This window comes from Bos indicus, chromosome 19, assembly GCF_029378745.1.
Source record: "Bos indicus isolate NIAB-ARS_2022 breed Sahiwal x Tharparkar chromosome 19, NIAB-ARS_B.indTharparkar_mat_pri_1.0, whole genome shotgun sequence".
In the NCBI taxonomy this organism is placed as follows: domain Eukaryota; kingdom Metazoa; phylum Chordata; class Mammalia; order Artiodactyla; family Bovidae; genus Bos; species Bos indicus.
Window position 1 is genome coordinate 21438177 of NC_091778.1, and position 22795 is coordinate 21460971.

A 22795-nucleotide genomic window follows, 5' to 3' on the forward strand; every position below is an offset into this window, starting at 1 on the left:
CTTGGTTCCAGCCTGACTCATCCGGGTTGCTTAGGGTCCTGGAAGGCTAGGCCCTAGGGTGAAGTCAAGGGACAGGGGTAGGGGTGGGGGTGGCGGGGGGGGGCCCTGCAACCGTTCTGGCCCGAATCCAATGGCGCTCATGGATCGCCCTCTGGTGGAAGACAGAGGGACTGCAAGGGGCTTTGTGTGGAAGAGTTGCCTGCTGCTGCCCTCTGGTGATTCTATGAGGGAGCTGCAGGCTCAACACAATAAGGGCTATAGTCCCTGATTCATACCCCACCAAAGACTAGTGCCTGTCCTTTGGCAGGTGTTTCTTGGTCTAATGAGAGTAGCTACCATTCATTGAGTACTTTTGATATGGCAGACACTGCTAAGCATTTTATATGCATTATTTCACTTAAGTGCAATAGTTAATAAAAGGACCTTAGTGAGCTGTGATGAAGACAGTCCAAGTTCCCACCTAGCACAAGATACAGTCGGTCCTTTGTGGGTTCCACATCCTTGAATTCAATCAAGAAAGAGTAAACTGGAAACACTTGGGAAAAGCTACAAAGAGCAAAACTTACTGGCTACTCATGGGTAAATTTACATGGTGTTACATTGTATTACATATTATCTATAGATTACTTAAAGCATGTGGTAAAATGTGTGCAGGTTATATGCAAATATTATGCTATTTTCTATCAAGGACTTGTTCATCTGTGGACTCGGGGAATTCTTTAAACCAATTCCCTGTGGATAATGAGGGATGACTGTGAGCACTTGGTGAATGTTAGCCTAACTCCAAAGCCTTCAAGGTATTCAAAGCACTTGGATTTCCCCATCCATACTTGCTTTTCATACAGGTCTCAAAGGAGGTGCCTGTGATTATCCATATTTGAACTGACTTCAGTTATCATCCAGCTATTTTGGGGCAGGGCCTGGATTTTTCTTCCCCTTATCACTGGATTCTGTTTTAAGCTCCAGCAATCCCTAGAATAGCTTCCTTTACTTTTGGCAATAGATTTGGTTTTAGATCTTTGCTATGCTTGCTTTTTGGCAAGTTACTTAGCTACATGACATCCTTACTCTCGCTGGTAAAATGAGAGTAATCCTGCTAGATTTGTAAAGATTAACTCATCAGCATAAAGTGCCTTACTCTTGCCTGGCCCTAAGAGGCCTGTGTATGGAAAATACTGTTCAGGCTCAGTATGGGAAGGAGAAGGTTCAAAGGCTGTAACTTGCCGTCTCTACTTTGCCAGCCAGAGACTCAGGTGGAAAAGCCCTTATCAGAAGTGACAGGAAAGGCCTATGCCTGAGACAGCAAGCCTGAGGAACTAACCAAAGCCTTCAAAAGGTCAAATTCACTCATCTAGAGAGAGACGAAGCCCTGGCTGCTTTGCTGAGAAACATGGCTCTTTCATGAGCTAAACCATCTTGGTATAGTGAGGCCTGGAAGCTGGTAAAAGACCGTGGGCTCTCGCAGAAGAAATGCCTTAAGCACAGACCTGGGTTTCCAGCACCAACAGGTGGAACCTCTTCTGCATTAGCCTTTCCGCAGAAGCCAGACCCCCACCTCCGCAGATCAAGTCCTCTCTGCTGGCAGCACTGTGCCACTGCACCACTCCAGGCGGTAGGGTCATACAGGCTGGTCCCTCCTTTGGTTGACCCCATACCCATACTGCTGATTCTGTGCCTCTGCAGGTGGTCATAATTGCTTATGGAACTCAAGGCGGGTTTTGCATCACAGTGTGAGTGGGGCTCAACTGTCTACTCTGTTCAGCCTTGTTACTCTAGGCTGACTGTCGGTTTTCTTTCACACAGATGGAATGAAGAGTAAAGGCAAAAAGTACCTTCATGAAAAAACACCCTACAGACAAGGACATGCTCAAGGTGTTTTCGACTCCCATCAGTTTTGAGAACCACCTATTAACCATCTGATTGCACACTCACTGAGTTCTACAACCTGTGGGATCTTTCCTTCCCTCCATCACATCTTAGTCCAGACCCAAACTCAGCAGAAAAGGGGACACCTAAAGAGCTGTTGTGGGCTTCCACCCCCCCACCCCCACCCCCTGGAGACCAAAAAAAAAAAATCTCCTATCAGTACTCAACCTTTTAAGACTGAAATTGCCAAGAGGGCCACTTTTCATGTTACAGATTATTACAACACTTATCACTTGTCAGAGGTCCTCAGAAATTCCAAGATTTTCAAGGGGGAGGGGAGGGACATTCAGTCTTAAGTCAGCTTATTCACAAACCAGATCCCCATTTTTCAGTGACTGATTGTCCTTGAACACGGCAGTACAATAAACTGGGCCTCCACTGAAGGGTGGCAAACATAACCATCAAGTCCCACCAAGCCCCCCGCAGCCCTGCCCAGGGCAGACGGCCAGTCAGGCGGATGCCCCCTGCAGGGGCTGACTCAGCATACCTGCCCTGGGATGATGGGTGGGGAGAGCTTCTGACTGGACCAAATACTCTAGAAGGCCCTTTAAAAATGAGAAATTATTTCTAGAAAGTATTAAAAACCGTTAAGAAAGATCATCTCTAACAAGCATTAACGAATAGGACAAGATCAAAAGATGAGTTTGCTCTTTTTACTGGTTTATAATAATCTTAAAAACCCCATCACACCCATAAACCACCACAGGTGAGAGGATGAGGGAGATGGAGAATGAATGCTACAGTATGTGGACGGCAGGAGACCCAGATTATTCTCTAGCGGCAGTGTGGAATGGAGGCGGGGGTGTGGACAGGAGGCCCTGGCGTGGGCCCTTATTGCTGGTTGGGGGTTGGCTGGCAGAGGGGAAGAGGGGCTCAGGGTGATCTAGGAAACATCTCCCACCAAAGGGGAAGGTAGTGGAGGGCAGGGGGTCACAGTACATTTTCCATGCAGACTAGGGGTGAGAGTGAGAGCTTCAGATGCACCCCTACACAGGAAGAGATGGGTTTGAGGTTTGATTTTTAAGCCCCCAAGTTGGTGTCTGGTCCAATTTCCTAAAACGGCAGCTCACCTTTTGGGGAGAGAGGCATTGGAAGAAAATTACAGCAAAAGTATCTGGTTTGGAGATCAAGCAGGGGATAAGCTGAGACAGCAGTGTCCTTTCACAGAATTTAACTCAAGAGAAGGGGCCCCTGGGTGAGACGGAGGCCAGCACACTGGGAGAAGGCATCGCACCAGAAGCTGCTGGTGCTCCTGGGGGCTCAGGACAGGAAGGTACCAGTGTCTACAGACGGCAGCAAGACAGCGGGGAGCAATAAATTAGGACTTCATGTTGCTATCATTTGGCATAACACAATCAGGCATGATTTTTCCTTGTTTTTTTTTCTCTTTTTAAATATAAGGCAACTTGCCAACACATAATTTAAAAACTGGTCTTCAGTCACATTGCTTCAGATCACTAGAGAATTTCTGGCTAAAGAACAGTGGATAGTATAGTAAACAAAACCAAGAATCTTAAACAACATCAGCTCACATTCCCCAGAGAGGAGAGGAAAGGGTAGGGCTTATTTGGTTTAAAGGAAAAAAAAACAACAGCCCAACTATGTATCTTTAACAGAAGGAAGCAAAATGTTACAACAAAACATAATCTAAGTTACAGAAAAGTTTAAAGTTTCTAGCCAACTAACTGTCACGTGGGGATGGGACACTGAACGTGGGGTGGGTGAGGGAAGGGCGAGGGGCAGGAGGGGCTGTTTCCAATAGAGGCCCGTCTCCAGCTGTTGGAACCATGCTCATTTGGTAAAGGAGAAGTCAAAGAGCTTAAGGCTTTGTGTTTTTTTTCCTTCATTAAACTGAGGGGCTGCGGAAGGTGACTAGACAGTGAATGCACCTGTGGGGCCGCTCACACACACTGCTACTCAAACCCACGCTACATTCATACAGAACAGGACGCTTAAAACTTACAGTGTAGAGCAATATTCTTAGCCAGTGTAGAGAACCAAATGCAGTTTAACTTTTTTTTTTCAGTATTTTTAATTCCAAACTCCAATGTGATCATCCCATACCTACTACCTAATTCCTCAAGTAAGACTGGCTTGTTTGTTTTGTTGGCGAGGGGAGAGTGGGGCATGAGGGCAGCAGGTGACTCAGGAGACAACAGGCAGGAAGGTCTTGGATATGCCAGATGTCCTGGCATTGCTCTAGGGATGGAAAGGGAGTTAGGAACCAAGGTATCAATACAAGACAGGCTCCCCACCCCCGCTGCCCTGCAATGTCCCAAGGCCATGGCCACATGCTGCAGGATGCCCTTGAGGAGTGGCAAGGATGAGTGCAGTGGCTCTGGGTTCAATGCAGGTGTAAAAATAGCCTTGAGGAAGGGCTGGAAGATGCAGACAGGGTCAGTTTTGATTTGAGGTCTTTGGGTAAATAAGAAATCAGCTCCCAGTACACTTGGGAAGTCTGGCTTCTTAGTCCCAGAAAGAGAGACAGGGAGAGGCCTAGCTTTGGCAGCTGGATGCTGACTACTCCCTCGCCTAAGGGGACCCTTCCCTTAGCCCATACCTCAGTCCTAAGGGCAACGGTGAGAGGTGCAGGTAAGGATGAAAGGAGGCTGGTGGGAAATGGTGGGCAGGAGGTGGCGGGGAGACGGGGCAGGAACTGGACTTGTAGGCAGGCAATGGAGAGTCAAGCCGGGAGTTGAGATTGGGTCCCAACATAAACCCAAAAGTTGCTGGGGCTGGTACAGGTGAAGATAAAGGCGAAAAGGACCCCCCTCTGTCCTCAATTAGATCCCACTAAATTCCCTTTCTTAGACATCTAAGAATGATCACGTTGGAGCAGTGAAACTTTGAAACTATCCAATTACTCAAAAGTAAGACTAAACCTAGGAGGGTGACGTATGACGTGGAACTGGAGGGCACCAGGGCTCCCTATCTATACCCGGGGTGCTGAACATGAAGACTTCGACTATCTGTGGGGTCAGGGGCTCGGTTGCCAGGGGCTCGGTGGGCCTTGCTCAGCATGGCCAGGCTCTGTTCTCGGAAGCAGGCCTGCTGGAAATCCCCACTTAGGTAATCCACCGTTTGTATCAAGCTGTTCTGGCTTGCCACTGGACCGCCCCCGGTCCCTGCCCGGAAGTGGGCCCCAGCAGCCACCGCCGCACAGTCGAGGGGTGCGCCCGTGGGCTGCCCACTGTGGAACGGCACGGCGAGGTCCTGAGACCCCGAGCTGTCGCTATTGGGAGTGGGCAGAATGTTGTTCCACAGGGGTTGGAAGTAGTGACCATTGGGGTAGGCCAGTGGGGCGGCCAGGCCGTTGACGGGTGGGGACGGGGTTGGCTTCTCCAGGGGTGGCTTCAGATGGAAAGACTGTGCCAGGCAGAGTTCCTGCGGGTAGGCAGGGGTCTTGCCCACCAAGCCAGGCCCTGCCAACTCGCGTCCTGCTGCATGCTTGCCTGTCAGGCCAGGGGCCGGTGTCCCACCGGCCTCACCGCACATCTGCTGCAGGTGTGCCAGCTGGTGCTGGTTCCAGGCGACTGGCTTGAGGTCGCTAGGGTAGCCAGTGGGGGCACGCGAGAGGCCCGCGGGCAGGTTGACGGGGCCCGCAGGGGGCAGCGCGGCGCTGGCCGCGTGGGTGTACTCCATGGGATTGACCACACATGAAGGCATTGGTGTGGGGACGCTGTGGGTCGACACCCGAGTGCTTGCATTGATGAGCAGACTGCGACTAATGGGGCTGGGGTTGGCGATCTGGCCCTCACACACTGAGGTAGTGCTGACGCCCGCCCGCGTCTGGCAAAACTGGTTGATCTGGTGCACGATGCTGCTCAGGTCCGGGGGCTGGCTGTGCTGCAGGGTAGCCGCCATTGAAAGGGGGATAGTTGAGGTAGACACGGTCACATTCGGGGGGGCATCTGAGTCTGGCATCTTCCGGCCTCCATGCAGCAAGGGAGTGGGGGGGTGCTGGAGACCCTGGTGAGACAGGGCCTGAGGGTGGACCAAGCCCTGGGTCTGGGCCATGGGCTGAGGGTGACCCAGGCCCTGAGGCTGTTGGAGGCTCTGGGGGTGGGACAGCGCCTGGGGTGGCGGGATACCCTGAGGGTGCTGCAGCGTCTGGGGAGGGGCGTGGGCCAGGGTCTGTGCGTGCTGCAGGGCCTGCTGGCGGGCCAGAGCCTGGGCCTGGGGGTGGGCTAAAGTGCTGGGTGCCACAGTAGCATAGGGCGCCACTGGGGGGTTCATGATGGCCTCGGGGAGCAACCGGGCTCGGGTGCCGTCAAAGTCCTTGAGTATGCTTTTGGCTGGCACTTTGACAATGGCCAGCAGGCCTGCCCTGGTGGCGGCCTGAGTCGGGTAGGGGCTGTAGCGCTGGGCCGATGTGTCCAGGCCGTTCACAGTACGACGAACGTGTTTCCGCTGGGGAACCTTCACACTGTTGGGGAAGATTTTTATAGTCAGTGGGTTGTTTGCGACCTTCTTAGCATACGCGTCCAATTCGGCTGGGGTAGGGTAGTGAGCAGTTCTCATTTTCTGTGTAGTGTCCCCTAGAGAGAGAGAAGGGGAAGGAGAGCAGAGAAGGAGAGGGAGCTCGTCAGTGCCAAGCCAACCTGCCCTCCTAGACTTCCCGCCTGCGGCCTGCGGGGCAGGGTGCACGGGGCGTCAGGCTGAGCCTCCAGCTTGGAGCCAGCCTCAGCCCCAACAGAAACAAGCCTGGCTAGCATGCAGTGGGCACGTCTCATGGGCCAGGGCTCGTGATGAGTGCCAGGCTGTCCCATGAACCCCCGCTACTGTGTTAGGAGGCAGGTACCATCACGATGGTCCCACTTCACAAATGAGGTCACTAAAGATTAGAAGAGCAGAGCAACTTTCCAAAGTCTCGCATCTTAGACAGCCGGAACCGGGCCAATTCTCACGCGAAGTCTCTCCAAGTTCCTACTGGCCCCTGCTGGCCTGGGGTTTGGAGGTTCTAAGCAGGGCTGCTTGTCAGGGCCACTCAGTCCCTGCCAGGTGACAGCCTGGGGAAGAGGGCACCCAAAATGGCTCCTCTCCGGTCTGCGATGGCCAGTGAGGCGTCAGCTCTCTCGGCAGTGGCAGCTGGGGCACTGTGCCCACAGGGTGGGCATCCTGGCACAGGAGGCAGGATGCTTCTTTTTTCAGGGGCAGAGGAGCGAGCTGCCAACATCCCTCCCCCACCCCCATGTCACAAGTTCACTTTTGTTTACAGCTTACTCTCAGCCTGACTGGGTGAAGATCAAAAGGCTTTATTTATTTCCTTGTGGGGGGCGACAATGATGACAGGACTGCAGGGAGGGAGCTGAGGAGAAAGGATTCAGAGCATCTTGAAGTTCTGAGAGCCAAAAATAGTCTGTATTCGGCCCCTGTCAGCTGTCACTTTCTGAAATGAAAGAGGAAAAACCTGCCCTCCTTTGGAGACTGCGGAAACACCGCTCAATGGGCCTCATTAATGCTAACAGTCTCTTTGTTCCCATCTCCAGTCGCTTCCCATCAGGGGGCTCCAGCGGATGTCGAGCTTGCAGTCAAAAAGGAAAAGGTTCTGAGAACCAGAGCTCTTTAAGCTTGCCAGGCTCCTGGCAAGGGGTCTCAGCGCCATTCTCCCTCTCTCCGAGGGAGGGTCTCCCCTGAGTATACACAGAAGGTGCTTAATAAAGGCTTGCTGAGTAAGTGCACAGACTCCTCGAGCAGGAAAAAAAAAAAAAAAAGGAGGGGTGCGCCTGGCTGGGAGCCTGGGTTCAGCTAGCTGACTCCCTCCCTACTTCCTCCCTGTGCCGGAGGTGGCCAGGGCAGACCAAGGACTAAGCTGACCAAATGCCTGGCTTGTGGCCTCAGCTGGCTTGGCCCAAAGGAGACCCCATTCAAAGTCATGTCGCTGGGCATCACTGAACAGAAGTCGTCTAGTGAGTGCTAGCAGGGAGAGGGCACAGCTGCCTGCATTAGGTGACACTGCTGGTTGGCTGGCAGCAACTGCTTAGAAACTGCTGCTCTCCTCGGAAGCAAGAAAAGAAAGCTCCAGTTCAGGAGGGACAGAGAGATCCGGACTCACACTCAAAGAGGCAGGACTCAGCAAAAAAGGGTACAGGAGAAAAAAAGGGTACAGAAAGGAAAAGGTTCGTATTTTGAAATGCTGGCACAATGCCTTGAACTTGGGAGGCATTCTAACATATTCAAGGCTCTGCTTTATTTCCTGAGTGCTGAATACCTGCTCCATCCTTAATCGCAATGTTTGTAAGACGACTGATCTGCAGAAAGATGAATGTGACAGTGACAATTGAAGGTAGGAAGCAGAAGGAGGCAGAGAGGCCTGGAAGTCTCCCACCCACTAGGCAGCACTAGATGGCAAGAAGGGTCAAGGCCTGGAGAACAGAGTTCTGCTGCTGCTTGTAAGGCTCTGACCCTTAATGGGCTTCAGGCTTCATAAAGTGGGGGCCATTTTCTGACGTATCTTACATTCATTCTCTTGCACAGAGGACACCAAAAAAGTCTGGGATCACTGAAGAATGTCCCTAAATCCAGGGCACCAGCACTCCATGAGAAGCTGCCCTGGTCAGCCACCGCGCTTTCATGTGACTGATGAGAAGTGTGTGACACTCCTGGCGTGGCGCCTTCCTTCCCCAGAGCAGACCCGCAGTAAATACCTATAAGCACACTGTCTGGCTGAACAGCTGGGATTCAGCTGAACAGAAGGAGTCTGAAGCTGCTGCGTTTCCATTCAGACAGGAAACGAAGGTCTGCCCCTCCATGTAGGAAGAGTCTTGCTCCATGTTAACAAGCTTCTCTCCTTGAAGGCCAACTGAGAGAGGCTGGTACAGTGGCTTGCTGAACAACAGCTCCTTTGCTCCAAGTCAGTACCAACTCTCAAGCTAGTTTTTTCTAGTAGAGGCACAGGTATGCTGGCCTCTATCAGGAGTGTGGGACAGGACACTACACCGACCAGTTCCCTCTGTCCTGGCTCCGCTGATGCTGACAATGGTGATGAGGTGAGGGGCGGGGAGGCGGGACACGGGCTATAGCCCATTAAGGAAGACTCTCGGGAATGACAGATGAGCATACTGGACAAGAAAGAGGTCACATTCTGGGCTCTGACACCACCCACTTCACACACCAGACTTCAGCCCAACCCTTCCGAGTCTTTCTCAGTACTTCATCTCAGTCTCCACACAGGCACCCTGCAGCCTTTCTTTCTTCTGCACCATCTTCCTCTAAGTGCACAGCTGACACAGACACTATAGCTTTGCCAGCAACTTATTTAACTATCTGGTACCAACAGTGTCATTAATTGAGGCATAAAGCAGTGGAGAACAGAGACTCTGGTTAGAAAAAAGAGACTGGATTCAAGCACTGACTTGATTATCTGATTACTCAGAGTGTTGCTCAGTCATTCCTCATTTATAAACAGCAATGATACCTGCTGTCCTACCTCACAGAATTACTAAGATCAAAAAATCTGATGAACAGGAAATGTTCTGTGAACAGGACCTGTAACTGTCAATGGTAATTATTCAAAGATAGCAGGTTTCGCTGAGTCTGCCCAGAGATGAGACAAAGTAACCTTACCATGGAAGCCCTAAATGCAGGACCTCCCAGACTTGAGCCTGAGCATTAAATGTAGCAGAGAAAGTTCCATGGACTAGGGACTGGGGGATGGGGGAGACCTCCCCATTTATCTTTCTGTTTTGAAGATCAGAAGACACTAGTGGCTTACGCAGCAGGAGCCTCTAGCCTGTGGGGAGACACAGGCCGTGCATCAAACACAGGCTTTGGAGTCTGACCCAAGAGTGAATTCTAGCCTAGTCACTGATTAGTAATGTGACACTGACAAGTGACACTCTCATGCTTAAAAGAAAGATAAATGAGTCTCCCATATGGAATTATTGAAGAGTGAATGGGAACGTACATAAAAATACGCAAGATAATGCCTGGCATATGGTAAGCACTCAACAAATGTTAGCTAATATTTCTGATGTTTCTCTGAGTTTATCCAGTCACTGGGCCAATTTGCCATTTCCAGATCTTTCCACTAGGGGGCAGATAAGCATATGGGAGTATAGTAAAAGATTAATTTTAATTATTTGTTCTAGGTCCCAAGACTCTACAGTGAAAGAATTCACAGTCGCTGTCTGAAAGACAATCTGAGGACCAGGGACCTTTGGTCATTTCAACCACTCTACCCAGAAATCTTCATCAAGCCACCCTATCTGTACACCTGACTGTGAGCTAGAGAAACAGGAGCAGAGGCATGGGGTTTAATGAAGGAAACAAATGTTCAAAAGCAACAGTTTCTGGGGAATTGGGAGAAGATGGCTTAGAGGAAAACAAATTTTTCAAGTACAAAGCTCCAAAATGGCTCAGGTCTCCTGAACCATGTGATGTTACAGAATAACAATCCAGGAAAGTTCTGGGAGGGCAGCCACTAACCACAATTGTGGTTTTCTAGCCCCTGCAGGACCCACCCAAAGGCAAGATGTCCCTTAATCCAGCCTGCACTAAGGTAAGTCATACTTTTGGTGGGAAAATACATCACACCCTCCTATACATGTAGAAGAGGATGGGGAGAAGAGAAAACACTGGTGTCTGAAGGGACTGGTATTATGATTCTGTACATACGGCAGCTCAAGCCGGGGGCAGACTGACCAGCCAGGTGACTGACAGTGCTGGGCCAAAAAGCCACATATCCCCTCTCCTGAGCCCTGACCTATCTCCCCTGCCTTAAGCTGACTATTCCAATATAAAAGATACTGAGCTGTTAAGGCTGATGCTGGGAAAGACTGAGGGCAGAAGAAGAAGAGGGCGTCAGAGGATGAGAAGGCTGGGTAGCATCACCAATAAAAAGAACATGAACTTGGGCAAACTCCACGAGATGGTGAGGGACAGGGAGGCCTGGTGTGCTGCAGTCCATAGGGTTGGAAAGAGTCGGACACAACTGAGCGACTGAACAACAACAAAGCTATAAATATCTGTACCCCATGGAGTTTCCTAGGTAGCACTAGTGGTAAAGAACCTGCCTGCCAATGCAGGACACATAAGAGACATGAATTTAATCTCTGGGTTGGAAGATCCCCTGGAGAAGGGCATGGCAACCCACTCCAGTATTCTTGCCTGGAGAATTGCCATGGAGAGAGGAATCTGGAGGGCTACAGTCCATGGGTCACAAGAAGTCAGACATGACTGAAGCAACTTAGCATGCACACACTCCATGCCCACCTCACTAGATACCGAGTTCTGTGTTTTGAGCAACTTTTAAGACCCTCCTTAGGATGGGAGCAGGGAAAAGCTGAACAGCAGTCACAGGTTTTGACAGCTGGTAGACCTGGGCTCTGAGCAGCATCTTAGCTTCTGGTTTCTGAAGCAGACAGTTTATACTCTGTCCCACCTTAATGGTGAATGCTTAATGCTAAGAGCTGTACATCACAGAACAGGATTTTTTTTTTTTTCCTCTAATACATTTTGGGAGAGCAAAGAAGCAAGCAAGTGAGCTTACAAACACCACTGGGTTTTCTTCTCTGCAAAAGTTTAGGTGTAGTTAAGGAGAGTCACAAGAGAGTTGAAGGGATTGAAATATACTGTCCCCTAAATGGACAGATATGCCTGAAACCAGAGAAAAAGGACACCTCAATTCTTGAATACAGATTTGGGATAGAGGTTTTTGCAGAGGTGACTTGGAGGCTGCTTTGGGGAGAAGGGAGTGAAGATCCAACATCAGCAGCTAAGATAAAGCTGCCAATTTGCCTTTCCTCCTAGATGGTTCAGCCCTTGATGGTACCTCTCTGGGTGAAGCTGTCAGCGTGTGTTAAGGACCTAGAAGACAGACAGCGAGCTGCATTCTGTTATCTTACCACATGCTTCTGCGTGCGCTCCCTCCCCAGCTGTGTGCCTGGAGGCCTGCGCCCAGTCACAGCGCGTGAGCATGCGGCTGTGGGTGGCCAGAGAGCCCAGACAACGCCCTCACCCGATCGGCACTCAGCGGGAGAAAGAAAGGCTGGGGCAGAGCTGGGACAGCGAGCTTGCCTACTGCGTCAGGCAGCCACAGAAGCAAGACTGACACCCTCAGCTCTGTTGTTACGGGAGCTGCATTCAGTGGCCAAATTCTAGATCTGGCCACGCTCTGAGTCTTACTCTCTCTCAAAGAAAGGAAATCAAGAGGCCAGACCGTTTTTAACTTCTGCAGATAATCTCACGGAGCAGAGAGCGGCAAACTACAGCCTGAAAGCCAGCACTGGGCTGCTGTGCTCCTGTAGCGGGTGGTGCTGGAGCACAGCCGCACTCATTTGTTTACATACTGCCTACGGCTGCCTGTGCCCCGTGAGAGCAGGGTGAGAACACGCAAGAGACCACGTGGTATGATCCATTTGACCCTTGACAGAAAAAGCTTGCCAACCTCTGTCATAAAGGAGTCAGGTAACCTGCTGAGGCTCTTTTTCTGTTAAAGGGTAAGCTGAGATGTCTCGCTGATTTTCCCTTTTTGCTCTGAAAGGAAACTCTATTCCAAATTTAGGGCCATCTTTACACTCGAAGACGCCATGCATGGCGATAAGCCAGGAACAGAATCTCCCTTGCACATTCACACAGCACAGGGACAGAGGGCAGGGGTCTGGGAAAATACAAAGTCTGAAGCCCCAGCGCCAGCCAATCCAATACAGGAAGCTAGCAGTTCTCCAAAATCCCGTCTTGGGGGAAGAATATTAACAGGAACACGCCCAGAGAGGCTGAGAAAGCCAGACAGTTCCATGTCCCTTCTGGAGGCAAGAGTTTGTTTGCTGTGAGCTGCGGGCATTGGCTCAGAAGGCAAACAGCAAGGCCAAGGGGGAACGGTCTGTCTCCGTGGCAGAGGGCACTCAGAGAGCTCCAAACAACACAACAGTGCACACGGTTTGTTTCAGGGATACAGTAAGTCATCTGGACTGTGCGTTTTCATTCCATTCCTCCCAGGGTTCAAACTGAAACACTTCCTTGAAGGGTGATGTATACACATAAGATATATGTAACACTGGGCTGTAAAACTCCATATAGTCCTACTGCTCAACAGACATCTATCAGCAACAACTAAAATTAAGATGACATACACTGGGGAACCTAGTATTACGAGGCTCTCTCTGAGTAGAGAAGCGCCTCGCACTGCCGACAAGTGCCGCAGCTGCTTTCCTGCTGTCTGTGCTGAAGAACACCTTGGAGGTACCAAAGCCAGGGTACCCCAAAGTCGTCTCTGGGAGAACCCGAATGGAGGGGAAAATAAAGGACCGCATGCTCCCCTGGGATCCAGATCACTTACATTTCTGAAGTCCAGTGTTCATCTGCGTGTGAGAGAGAAGCTGAAAGGACAGGTCACCTGGCCCTGGTAGACAGGCTAGCATGGCAGACCGGCATCAACACAACGTGAGGCAGCCACTCACACTGCAACAACAGAGAAAACAAGGTCACGGAACACAGAGCAACTCACTCCAGAAGATACCAGGGACATCGGATAGCAGCAGCAGAGGCCCAAGTTTAGACAGATAAGCAATTTAATTAGCAGCATGTAGGACAAAAATATATCTATGTCTTTATCTGTAGAAACAATTTGCTCTCTACGATTGCTATGGCTCAAATATTTCAGTCAGCACAGATGCCTGGATGGGGAAAATAAAAACTAGACAATACTGATCTACACAAACAACTGAAGGTCTTTATGTTCACAAGCTACAGACGCACTCGCTTGACGCTTGTATTTCCCATGGGCTGCCTCTCCTTACGGCTTTTGGGTAAGCCCACGTGGCAGCCACATAAATGGTATGCTGGCTCTCCTCCATGCCCCAGCTAAGGCAGGCACAGAAAGGCTAGGGCACAGTCCAACTGAGGTGAAGGAAAAGACGATTTCTCCCTAAAAACAGAACAGCATTCCTGAAGACAGCTCATCCTCATGGGGCCCAGCTCAATCTATTCAGAGACCTGGCTGGGGGCCGGGGCAGCCAGACACTTCCAGAGACAGTACAGTATATGAGATACAAAGACACTCAAAGTCCAACTTGTGACCCCGGTAATCTGAGCTGACTTTTTTTTTTTTTGGCCGTACCACTCAGCTTGCAGGATCTTAAGTTTGCCAACCAGGGACTGAATTTGGGCCCTCGACAGTGAAAGGGCAGAGTCCTGACCATTGGACCACCAGGGAATTCACCTGAACTTATTTTTAAAAAGGAGGAGGAATAAGAGCATCCTAGGAGACAAGACTAACTACTATTAAAGCAAATTCTGTCTGCAAGTTTCTGGGGATTCACCTTCCTATGGCCTTTCACACAATTAGACCTCCAGAGCTATCCACTCCCCCGCCAAAAAAAAAAAAAGGAAAAAGAAACTGCTTTGCTCCCAGGGTAAATCAAGAAAGTGGTAGGCTGCCAGCAGCCCTCTTTGGGCAGGTGATTCTGATGTTGTAACAAGATGGCATGGTTTCATCAGTGAAGTCTTCCAACAACACACACACAGCCCAAGCAAACAAACACTGACTAGCCTTCTGGAGGGAAGGAAGCTTTGTCAACAATTCAAGCTCCCCATGTACCAAGGACCACGCTTCTCTCCCATCCAAGTACTAACCAGGCCTGATCCTGCTTAACTTCAAGATCAGGCGCGTTCAGGGTGGTATAGGAACCACCTGTTTGGGAACACGCGTTTCCCAAACAACTGTAATGTACTAAATCATACTGAATTCCTTTCCCACACTGCAAACCCCAGAAATGAGGGTGGCTTGGTATTAAAGCTTTCAGATCACAACAAAAAAGGAACGGTGTGGGCTGGGGGGTTGGGAGAGGTGAAGGGGAAGCTCAAATGTTAAACAAAGACCACAAAACCTCTTTCTTTCCCTTAAAGGGTCCTCTCAGGTATGTGAAAACTACCTTGTCACAATGAGCATCAGAGAGCTCCAGCTTGCAAGGCCAGGTAGCTGAAAAGATACTTTGTGAAAGAGGCTGCTCAGACTGTGTCTAAGATAGCAACTGTAGAAAGAACTGAAGCGTGAAAGCCTCAATGAGAACAGAGCTGCCCCGGAGTTCTGGCACAGATTCGGTCTTTTCAGGTCTCTGGTGGGTGGGATGACAGAATGAACAGTGTGCCAACTGCAGTGCCTTGAGAAATAAAAAGTCTTCTGTTAGGGTCAAATGACTGAGGCACTGCTTACAACCCTCCCTGGTGAACGCTGATCTCTGTTTAATAACCTCTCCCCTATGGTCCTAATACAGCTGAGGGCAAACTCCAAGGAAAGGAAGAGAATTAACAAATCCTGGAGCCTAGTATCGTGCAAAGGGCTGTATGAGGGGCTTTAGTGACGTTTTCTTTCTGAGGTCTCCCAACCTTTCTTGGAGGTAGGCAATACTTTCACTTGTCTCATCCTCTCTAGCCTGGATTACGACAACAGCCTTCCAAATGACCTCTCTCTCTGTTTTACCCCTGCTCCTATCACCCAATCTATTCTCCACATCGCAGCCAGAGTAATTTATTTTTTTAATTGGAAACCATATCAGCTCAAAAATCTCCAACGACTTCCACTCTCGCTTAGAATAAAATACAAAATCCTAACATGGCCCACAAGGCCTTCAATGATCTGTTACTATCACGTATCTGACCTTATCTTCTAACCTCCTCTGACACTTTTGCTGACTCTAATTCCAGTCACAGTGGTCTCCTTGGAGCCAAGCACACTCCCACTTCCAGGCCTTGTACTTCACCTGGAAAGCCAAGAGACTGTGAAGATAGAGGTACAAAAAACACATTCATTCAGGTGTTTTGCAGATACACTCTCTCCCTGTACTTTTTAGAAGGAACTAATCTACGAATGATCACTGTAATCTCTGATAGACCTAGCAAATCCTGATGCCTGCAACCACGAGACAAGTGGGGGTTGTGGATCCTAAAGAGCTGACCATAACATACTGCCCTTCAAGCCACAACTCTGGATTTCAACAGGAAGAACAGGAGAGAATTAAGCCAGCTGAACTGTGGCAAAAGGCGTTAGTGATTTACTGACAGCAAGCAAAGGAGCACAACTAAGAGGTGAGCTCTGTAAAGACTCCAGAAAGTCAGTGTTTAGTCTGAGCAGGAAGCAGTCCCAGAGTTTGGGACCTCCGATGATTATGTTCCCAACCAGAAAAGTGAAGTCGCTCAGTCGTGTCCGACTCTTTGCGACCCCATGGACTGTAGCCTACCAGGCTCCTCCCTCCATGGGATTCTCCAGGCAAGAGTACTGGAGTGGGTTGCCATTTCCTTCTCCAGGGGATCTTCCCGACCCAGGGATCAAACCCGGGTCTCCCACATTCCAGGCAGAGGCTTTAACCTCTGAGCCACCAGGGAAGCCAGAACCCCCAGCAAGTCTAACTCCTGAGCCCTTACTGGCATTATCTGGGCTGCCAAGAGCACAGCCCTTTGTCTGTGCACACTTCCTTTGCGAGTTCAGGGACCTGTCATCTTTTCCAAAAGACTGCCTCTTGAACTAAGGAAATCTTCAAGCCCCCTGAGGAGTTTTACTGAAGTCAGGAATCAATTTCTGCCAGGGCAGGGAAAACAGAGAACGTGGCAAGGTTCACGAGGGTTGTGAGGAAATAGGAAGGAAGCAACTTGCTTCCACAAGCCATTCGAAAGCAGGAATGCATTGTACAAAGCACTTCTCTGGAGGCTTGGCAGCTGAGTACAAGCCTTTTATTTAAAAACTTCAAGCCACCCACACATTTTGATTACCATCTGGCTTTTTTCTTAAATGTATATTCCAATATAAGTTATAGCTGATAACTTCCACATGCACAATTAGACCCAGAAATCAACATTACCTCTACCTTCTCTGAAAGGGCCTCAAAATTCAAATCCTGACTTCTGAACAGCATCAAGTAGCAACCTGGTGCTCAGGCCAAATGAGCTGCAGACATCACAGAGAAAGAAAAAAGATCTCCTTGCAGAGCCTCTCTGTGCGCTCTCAGCCAGCTTTCCTACCACCAGCTGGTCTGCTCCCTCAGCAGGGGGACGACAGTATCACAGTGAGCACAGAACTAAGGTGTTCAGACCCTCCTGGGGCATTTGCACAAGTGCTGGCTTTTCCCAGACGACCTCTAATTAAGGAACAAAACTCTGACCCCACTGGGAAAATTCAAACGGACTTTCATCCGTGCCCCCCACACCTCCCCCGCCTCACCGAGGTTAACAGAGGCTCTATCAGAGTTGTGAGGTCACACTCTGCTTTCCTGGGTAGCATCTGATAAAGGGCCATCTCTGCCTTAGGACAGGTGTGTGCCGGTAGGAGCACCGCAGCTGCTTGTACTGTTTGTCCCTGTTCATGCTTAACGACCACTGGAGGGTAGAAAATGAGGAAAAGAAAGACTCCTCTTCATTTTTTTTTTTCCCAAGTGGGAAAAGGAGGGGAGAGAAAATACTAGCAAAGGTTTTTTTACTTGGGAGTCGGGGGTGAAGTGATGGAGAGTCGTGACCTCCCAGCAGAGTCTCCCACCCACAGCCTCGTGCCTTCCAGTACCCTTATTTCCAAGACTCTCTCCTGCTTTCCTTCTCTTTCTCTGCCTTCAACCCCAATTTCAAAAAGAATTACCACCTCCCCAAAAGTAAAGGTTGACAAACCCAATTTCTGATTCATGCTCTGGTTCAAAATTTTAAATCTGCCATTTATGGATTTTAATTAAAAAATGAAATTGAGAGCAGTGCCATCTCTGAAATCCCAAGTAAAAAAAGAAAATGTTATGCCCCCTTGTTATCAGATTCCACTTTATAAAATACACCCAACAGTGAAAATCCTCAGTCCATGCATCTTAAAAGAGTATGATTAACCCTGAGAAACTGCATTCATTAAGAGTCATCACTATCTTTGACTACTAAGTTTTCTCATCCATGAGGTAAAGGCTTATCTAAAAAGACTGCCTTTCAATAATGGGGGTAGAATTCTCATCCTACTCCCCATTCCTTTACTCCTGGGGTCCAAGAAATTAGGTTAAAAACCGAAGGGAATACTGCTCTGGGGAAAACAAACAGGGACAAAGACGGTAAAATATTACATGTTCATCAAACCAGACTCTGCAGAACCAGTCATATTTAAGGTCTGTGTCACTAAAACCATCTATTCAAACAAATAATTCTGTCAGTCCAGGTAACTGGCAACTTCCAACTCTCTTGTACTTTTCACTACTAACCCAATCTCAATAACATTCAGTCATTGCTCAAAGGCATCTTTCTTCTCTATCTTTAACACAATAGGGGACTTATCACTAGCAACTGAGACCTCACAACTCTAAGCTGGGAGAAGGAGCAGGCGAGAAAGATGGACGTTCCCTCTGGACTAACTTTGTTGCAAGCCCAGAACTACCCCTGCTGCAAACCACCTCCACAAAGCTGAACACATGAGGCTCAAGGGGTTTGGAAACATTATTTCTAACTACCCTTTAAGACCCATCACAAAAGGTCCTGTTCCTTTCCTATCCACCCCACCCCACCACCATGTCACTAAATGTGCTTTCTCTGCCAGTGCTTTCTTTAGCATGAGCTTTCTTTCCTGGAGCCTCTCATTATTTCATCTAAGGACCCAAGTGCTTGCTTTCTCCTGAATTTGTTATTCAGGTCCCAAGAAAGTATTTGCCCTGGACATTCTAACCTTTCAACTTGAGCTTCTGAAGACTATCTTTTATTTATCCTTCCCAGTTACAGGGTCAGGACCAAGATTATTCATGTAACAGATGTTTAATAAATACTGCTGGCTCACATTCCAAAAGAATAGCATATACTTTAATCCCAGGGTCTGGAATTTATCTGAATTTAGGTCCTTGAAACACATGAATAACCGAAGTGCCAAAAAGTGTCTGGGCTGGTGTGTACACAGGTGCCTTTACTCTGGGAATGAGAGAGCAGAAGAGACAAAAACTACCTAGGTGCTTAAAAAAAAAAGGCCCAGGTACTACTACTGCATTGTATTGAAAAGTATCCGCTGGCTTCTGTACATTAATTACCATTAGGCAGAAATCAGTGCTCCTAAAAATGTGAAATGAAGGTTACAAGCTGCTAAATCAGAATTTGCAGTTTCTAGTCACTGCATGTAATAGCCTTCAGTTTCCTAACGGCTGTATCACTATAACTTAAGCTGAACCATTTTAGAAAGACTGACAACCTTTGTACTTAACCACATTCATAATCACAAGCAGAGCTGTCAGGTTGGTAGGATTCTACTCATAAGTACCTGGGACTGTGCACAGCAAAACAAAGAGATAATAAGAAATCAGAAGAAACCACTTCCTTGCAATAATACACAAATAATGGATTTTTTCCTTTTACAATTTCCTGTAGAAACCTGTGCCAAATCAGAAAGCTTTTGATTATTACTCAGATGAAATATAATTCAACAAATAACCTATAATTATGTGGCAATTTTTAATCTTCAAAGCCCTGCATCCCCCATGAGTTCACGAAAAGCTGCTAGAGAAGCACAGCTCTCACACTCAGGCGGGGAAACTGAGGCAACTGAGTTAAAAAAGGAAATCTGTAGGAAAGATATCAAAGTTGGGTGCGATTTTAAGGCTCAGAGTGTCTAAAAAGTCCTTTAATAGGCACTGACTGAGCTTAAAACAAGTCACACCATAGACAGGCATTTATTCCGATAAAATGAAAAAAGGCAGGTCCTCAGTATAGCTTCTGTAATCTTACAGATCAAAGCCACAACATGGAAAAAGAATTTTAAGAATGTAGCAGGCTGTTTAAAAACCTTGGCAAGCATGTGTTCAAAGAGCAGCTAAACACGCGGCTTATGCAGGCCCTTCCTCCTCCCTCTGCACGCAGGCCACGTTCTCCAGGGACTCGCTGGCCCAGAGGAGGCCTCTACGTCAATCTAGAGTCTGGCTTTCAAGTTTGAAGGGTGACGGGGATTTAAGAGACTTAAGGGCATTTAGAAAGCCTGCCACATTAAAAAAAAAAATTTATTTTACTGAAATATAGTTGATTTAAACGTTGTGTTAATTTCTGCTGTACACCAAAGTGATTCAGTTCTACATATATATACATTCTTTTTCATACTCTTTTCATTAGGACCCTGCTGTGTATCCATTCTATATATAATAATAGTTAGCATCTGCTAATCCCAAGCTCCCAATGCATCTCGCCGCCCACCCCCCGTCCCCGCCTTGGTAACTGTAAGTCTGTTCTCTGTGTCTGATTCTGTTTCAGAAATAAGTTCATTTGTGTCATATTTCAGATCCGCATATAAGTGACAGCGTATGGTATTTGTCTTTCGTTTCTTTTTTGGCTGTGCCACACAGCTTGTGGGACCCTCAGTTCCATGGTCAGGGATCAAACCCAGGCCGTGGCAGTGAAAGTCCAGAATCCTAACCACCAGGTCACCAGGGAACTCCCCTGCTCTTTCCCTTTCTGACTTATTTCACTTTGTAAGATAATCTCTAGGTCCAACTATGCTGCTACAAATGCCATTATTTCATTCTTTTTTATAAGCTGCTCCATTTCGAGCACAGAACTACAAGGTATTATTCTAAAACAAGTCTAAATGAGAGTGTTTGGGTCTGTGTGTGTTTCTTCACCCTGGTGCCCAGGTGTCTCCCTTTTCTGGGTCTAAACTGCATTACCCAAAGCTCACTGCTGTGTTTAGAAAATTTGAGAGAAATTTATAAACCCGTATTTTTGCTATGTACTGAGTAACATTGATTTATACTAAGAGGGTAGTTTGTCAAAACTGCAGAGAACGTTTTAATGCAATTTTGAACAGGTGTTGAAGAGTTATGAATGGAAGCAGGGAAGGAGACAGCAACAACATGTGAATGAGTGTGTGTTAGTGGAGTGAAGACACGAATTCCATCGCAATTGTTGGAGAAATGTAAGCAACTCCAAACACACAAGGAAATGGTACAACTATCTAATAATTAAAGAAATGTAAATTAAACAGATGACATTTTTTGCTTAAAAATTGACAAACATGTTTGAAAAAAAGTCTAAATCACACCGAGTCATGGATTCAGTGAAAAGTCACTAAAGTGAGATGCTAAATTGACACACTTCCTAAAAATAAGTTTTTTAAATACTCATACTCTTTGATATAATAATTATACTTCTAAAAAGCCTAACTTAAGGAAATAATCAGAAATGTAAACAAAGATTTACACACAACTCTCTTCACTACAGTATGGTTCATAATTGTGTGAAATCTCCAACAATCTAAATGTCCAAAGGCAAGGAAATCATTATATAAATTACGGGATATTCATCTAATGAAATTAGTATAAGCCTCCCAAATTAAATATATATCATTAAAGACTATCTAAAGACAAAAAATGCTTATAAGTGCTGGGTTTAAAGAGTACATATAATACATAAATATGGTATAATAATAATTTTGTAAAATTTATTATATAGACATGAAAATTATGAAGTCATTTGTATTTGACCACTAAATGCATTACAGCACTCTGTGGAGATGAATTCTCACTCCTGGACTATCTAGTTTAGGATATCATTCTACTCAGCTTTTATTTCTTGGATCATAAAACCAAGAGAGCCAAGGAAGTCAACAGAATTTAGGAAAAAACTGGGTGGCAAGGGCAGTCATTTTCTGGTAAGGTTTCAACAGCAGAAAATTCACATACAAAAAAGCGTCCAGTGCAGCTCGAATTACCTGAAGAAACCTGGATTAACAAGAGGCACAATGTCAAAGTGGCTACGAGACAAGACTGGGTTTGAATCAGAACTAGACAAGACTGAGCTCTCTGCTCCCTACCAGTTGTGTGACCCTGGGGGGAAAAACCTCATCTGTAAAATGTTTCCTACTTCATGGGATCATTTTAAGGACTAAATTAGTTTAATATACTCAAGTGTTTAGGACACCAGTGTGAACACTGTTCAAATGTTGGCTGATCTATCGTACAATCTATCAAAATCCAGGCCACTTTTTATTTTGCCACCAGAACTAAACCACCCTCTTAGACTCTATAGTTCTTTACACTTTGAAACATGTTTGCGTACATTATTTCACTTGAAACTGAAAGCAAGTTTTTAATCCAGATGGAATAAGTATCATCCCCTTTCCACAGATTAGGAAACCTAGGTTCAGAAAGGTGAGGTAACTTGTCCAGTGACACACAGCTGGGACGGTGAACCTCACACGACAGTCTCTGTCTTAACTCCCACACCTGTAGCTCATTCCATCAGACAAATATTTTCTAATCCACAAGCTTAAAAAAAAACCCCACAAGGTAACAGTTAAGAATGCTTATTGTTTCATGACTCTGTCCCAGCTATTGAAATTATGAGCGTATTTATTGGGATGCAGTCTTCATTGTGGGCACAAGGACGTTCAGAAAATGCTGCACCATATCACAGCTGCCGCTCAAGCCAATATTTATTGAGCACCTACCATAGCCCTCTTCCTACACTATTATATACAACAAAAACATACAACTCTAGGCCATGGCTTTGTCTTTTAAGTGTAAATGTAATTATTGACTCTCCAATGGATTTGGGGAACGACCTGCTGCAGATCAGCTCTTCACTCTGCAACTCTATTAGACCTTTGCTAGTCTGGCACTTCGGAAATGGCTTTCAGTGAAAACTCCTTTCAAAAAAAAGGACCGGGGGAACAACTATAACCAGAGTAAGACTGCATAAAGGCAAAGGAAAGCTTTAGGTTTGAGTGGTCAGACTTTTTCCCAGGAGAAAGCTTTATCATTCACACTGAGGAAAAGTGTACCAGAGAATACTACAAGTAATGACCAACAGTTACCTCTCGTTCTCAAGCTACCCTTGTTCAGGAAACTCTTCCCCTCCTGTTCTCAGGCTCTTTCCTGAATGGGAGAAGTCAACCCTGACTAACTCTGAACACACTCTCAACTCATACCTTTTCTAAGTTGGTTTCCAC

General features: G+C 47.4%; 1 protein-coding gene across 5 annotated transcripts in view; it reads right to left on the reverse strand.

The window, feature by feature from the left end:
* Nucleotides 1-2565: 2565 nt before the first annotated feature.
* Nucleotides 2566-22795, reverse strand: part of FAM222B (family with sequence similarity 222 member B) — a 54968-nt gene continuing 34738 nt past the window's right edge. For 3 of the 5 annotated variants that reach the window (XM_019981912.2, XM_019981913.2, XM_070772759.1), the window contains exons 2-3: nt 13205-13326; nt 2566-6464 (exon numbers count right to left, since the gene is read on the reverse strand). In XM_019981912.2, the coding sequence (XP_019837471.2) occupies nt 4855-6464; nt 13205-13286 (1692 nt within the window). In that variant the 5' untranslated portion in view covers nt 13287-13326 and the 3' untranslated portion in view covers nt 2566-4854. Of the gene's footprint in view, nt 6465-13204; nt 13327-22795 lie in introns of those variants that run through there. The other 2 variants (XM_019981915.2, XM_070772760.1) reach the window with 2 other exon arrangements.